Source organism: Silene latifolia, chromosome 8, assembly GCF_048544455.1.
Source record: "Silene latifolia isolate original U9 population chromosome 8, ASM4854445v1, whole genome shotgun sequence".
NCBI lineage: Eukaryota > Viridiplantae > Streptophyta > Magnoliopsida > Caryophyllales > Caryophyllaceae > Silene > Silene latifolia.
In genome coordinates, this window is record NC_133533.1 from 55,123,864 (window position 1) to 55,127,491 (window position 3,628).

Here is a 3,628-nt window from a genome sequence, read left to right on the forward strand (position 1 = left end):
AAACCCGTCTCAAACCAAACCAAACTCGACTTACAAGAACCCGACTCAACCCAATTAACAATTCCCGCAATATAGGAATGGCCTACGTAATTCACGTGTAAACACATGTTTTACAAAACTCATACCACCCTTCCCCTCAACACCCCACAACAAACCCAAACTCAACAATAACCCCTCAAACCACCACCACACTCACGGCAACCTCCGCCCTCACACACCACCGTGGGCCACCTACTCTTCCCATCCCGGCCACTAGTGGCGGTTCTTGGATTGCGGAAAAGGGGGTGCAAAAAATTAAAATTCCATGATTACTTCATAATTATAAAATAAGTATCCAAAATACAAATACTTCAAATTACACCTTTACTCTAAGGGGCGGGGAGGTAATAAACCGCTGCGAGTTTTCTTGCCTTGAAAACGATCTATTATGTCATCATTATCAACTCGAGAAAAAAAATCTCTTTCAATGAATGTTACCAAGCTATCATTCAATAGTTGATCGCCCATGCTATTTCTAAGCTTGTTCTTCACGTAAGTCGTAGCAGAGAAAACTCGTTCTACGCTCGCAGTAGCCACCGGAAGAATCAATACTAGTCGTAGAAGTAGATAAACTAGTTGATAATAAGAATGCTTATTTGTTGAAACAAGCGTTATAGAAAGTTGACCAATGTCTTGTAAACTTTCAAATCTTGCATCACTCCGCATATCATCAATAAAATGATCAAGTTGAAATCCAAGTCTCTTTCTATCAGTAGAAGAGAAATTGTCCGGATAAAACTCGGCAAGTTTAAGTAACTTTTTCTTATCAAAAGCCGCAAAAGAATTGATGGGGTTAAAAGAAGACATACAAATAAGTAACTCTATGTTTACCTTATCAAATCGATCATTTAATTCTTGGAGTTGTTTATCAATGATGCTGACAAATATATCGTACCGAAATCGGTGAATATTTGTAACTTTTTCAAAGTAACGTCTTGATCTCCCTGGAGGAACATAACTATCATCCATTTGAGGAACTTCAACATTATTCTTGGCACAAAAAGAAGTTACACCTTCCAAAAAATGTTCCCAACCTTCTTCTCTGGTCTTTAGCAATCTGTCTTTAGTCAAACGAACAAATGTCATGGCATTAACAATATCTTGATCTCTTCTTTGAAAAGCTTGACACAATTCATTTGTGTACCCGAATATGACAATCATCAACCGCGCCATAAAAACAAATTGAAATGACTCAAAAGAAGCCATCATCGTTTGAGCTTTTAACCCATCATCACGATGACCAGTTTTTCCAACTATAAGAAGTACGTCAAAGATAGAAGGGTACAACGACATCATGTTTAAGATTGTTCTATAGTAAGAACCCCAACGAGTATCACCCGGCCTAGGTAAACCAAGCTCTTGATTCAAGCCTTGCCCGCTTTTCTTTTCATTTAATTCCAAACTTTCTAGAATCTTTTTAGCTTGAATATCTCGAAGCATTTCATTACGCTTACAAGAAACTCCCATAAGATTCAACAAAAAACCAACTTGTTCAAAAAACCATGTGCAATCAACATTCTCTTTGGCAACGGCAACAAGAGTCAATTGAAGTTGATGAGCAAAGCAATGAACATAATAAGCAGATGGAGTGTCATTCATAATCAAAGTTTTGAGACCATTACTTTCACCCCTCATGTTACTAGCTCCATCATAACCTTGACCACGAATTCTAGGCATGCTTAGTTTGTTATCCTCGATCATCTTTTTAATTGCAACTCTAAGTGATAAAGAACAAGTATCCTTCATTTTCACCACACCAAGAAAGCTTTCAGCGACTCTCCCCGTTTTATCAACAAAACGTATACAAATGGCCAACTGCTCCTTATAAGACACATCACTCGATTCATCGGCTAAAATTGCAAAATAGTCATCACCAAGCTCGTCAAGAATGAGCTTAGTAGTTTCCTTAGCACAAGCATGAATAAGATCTATTTGAATTTCACGACAAATCAGTTTGGATTTTCGAGGAGCATTTTTTAATACAACTTTATTGACATTCTCATCCTTTTCCGCAAGCCATTGCAAAAGTTCACGAAAATTACCTTTATTAGTTGAAGTTTCAGATTCATTGTGCCCACGACATGCTAAACCTTGGTGCACTAGGAACTTCAAACAATCAAGTGAATGAGTCAAGCGAGCTTTGTAAAGAATACTAACTTCTTTGCTTGTCTTATTGAAATTTTCAATGATGGATGATTTTGGTGAATTGAAAAAATCATATTTTTCTTGAGCTTGTTTATGAGCACTACGAACACCATTTCCAATATGTTTTCAAAATCTTTCATGAGCTCAGTTCCAACCTTTAAACCCATCTGTCACAAATTTATCAGTCCTTGGAATACTTGTTTTGTCCTTAAACAAGTAGCACACAAAACAAAAGGCTGCATCTTTTTCAATGTTATATTCAAGCCAATTATACTTCTCATACCAAGCTTCTTTAAAGTGACGCTTGTAAGGCTTAAGCCGAGTTCCGAATTCAGTTTGAGGAAAGGAGTGATTACGTGGTTGAAACACCCCTTTGCTGATGAATCCCCTTCTTATCATATCTTGATCATTAGGAGGGTAGGATATGGGTATTCTTTTCCCAGGATCACAAGGAAGAAGATCAGCATCATAGACAAATTCCTCATTGATAGGAACATTTGAACCATTTGCTCTTGTTTCATTTTGGGGTGTATCTTCTGATGGGACCACTTGCTCTTCTTGAGTAGTATATATTTCATAAATAACTCCACTTTGAGGTTCAGTTTGATGCGGAAAGGACGAGGAACTAGACTTTTCAGACTTCCCTCCACCAAAGAAGTCGGATATAAGTCTGGTTTTATACTTTCTCTTCTTCATCTAGCCATCAATAAAACCATAAACAACTAAGTAATTATAAAACAGTAAGCATGATTCACACTATTTTAATAGCTACAACTGTAAAAGTGCATCAAACATCAATAATTCAATATAGTTATCAAAAGTGGCGACAAATTGCAGTATTGTAGTGATGTAATAATGTATTATGTATACTGTATAGCCAAACTGCCAAAGTGCATCAAACATTTCAATCCATCATCCATGAATCATGAATCATGATCCCAATTTCCAAATTCTATCAGATTATTATCAAACTTTCAAACACCATTATACATTTTACATTTATACACAAAACTGAAAACCGTAATTCTAATTTCTGTCTTTCTGATGTTACCCAACTTAGATTACTTAGTTCATTCAACTAATAAAAGTAATATATTAAACATGAAACATCTAGTATACTAACTAATAAAATAATTCTATTAAATTCGAATTGGGGATTTGCAATTTAGGGTTTCAGTTTTTATCATAGAGACATAGAGTAATTTTGATTAGGTCAATACCTTGTTTGAAGCAGGGAAGGACATGCCGCCTTTTAACAAGGTGTCGTGTCGTCGTGGGTGACTGGGTGGCTGACGTTGTCACGTTGATGGTCGACTCGACGGGGGGAGGAAGCGTGAGGTTTGAGAATTGAGAAGTGAGGTTTTCCTTTCTTGGGAAGAGAAGAGGAAGCGTATACATCAAGCGTGTATACTCAGCCTGACGTTTGGTTTCCTTTTTTTTTTTT

At 36.7% G+C, this 3,628-nt stretch overlaps 1 protein-coding gene across 1 annotated transcript; it reads right to left on the reverse strand.

Moving 5' to 3' along the window:
* Positions 1-363: 363 nt before the first annotated feature.
* Positions 364-2,880, reverse strand: LOC141595204 (uncharacterized). The gene is made up of 2 exons (XM_074415175.1): positions 2,340-2,880; positions 364-2,138 (listed from the first exon to the last, which is right to left on the reverse strand). The coding sequence occupies exons 1-2, from the start codon at positions 2,878-2,880 to the stop codon at positions 364-366; spliced, it is 2,316 nt and encodes a 771-aa protein (XP_074271276.1).
* Positions 2,881-3,628: the final 748 nt, after the last annotated feature.

Bases quoted from the DNA above. Each gene is read 5' to 3' on its own strand.
- LOC141595204 (XM_074415175.1), bottom strand. From the start codon at position 2,880: ATGAAGAAGAGAAAGTATAAAACCAGACTTATATCCGACTTCTTTGGT. The intron at 2,139-2,339 runs GTTGGAACTGAG...TGAAGTTCCTAG, and splicing joins TGTGACAGATGGGTTTAAAG to TGCACCAAGGTTTAGCATGT.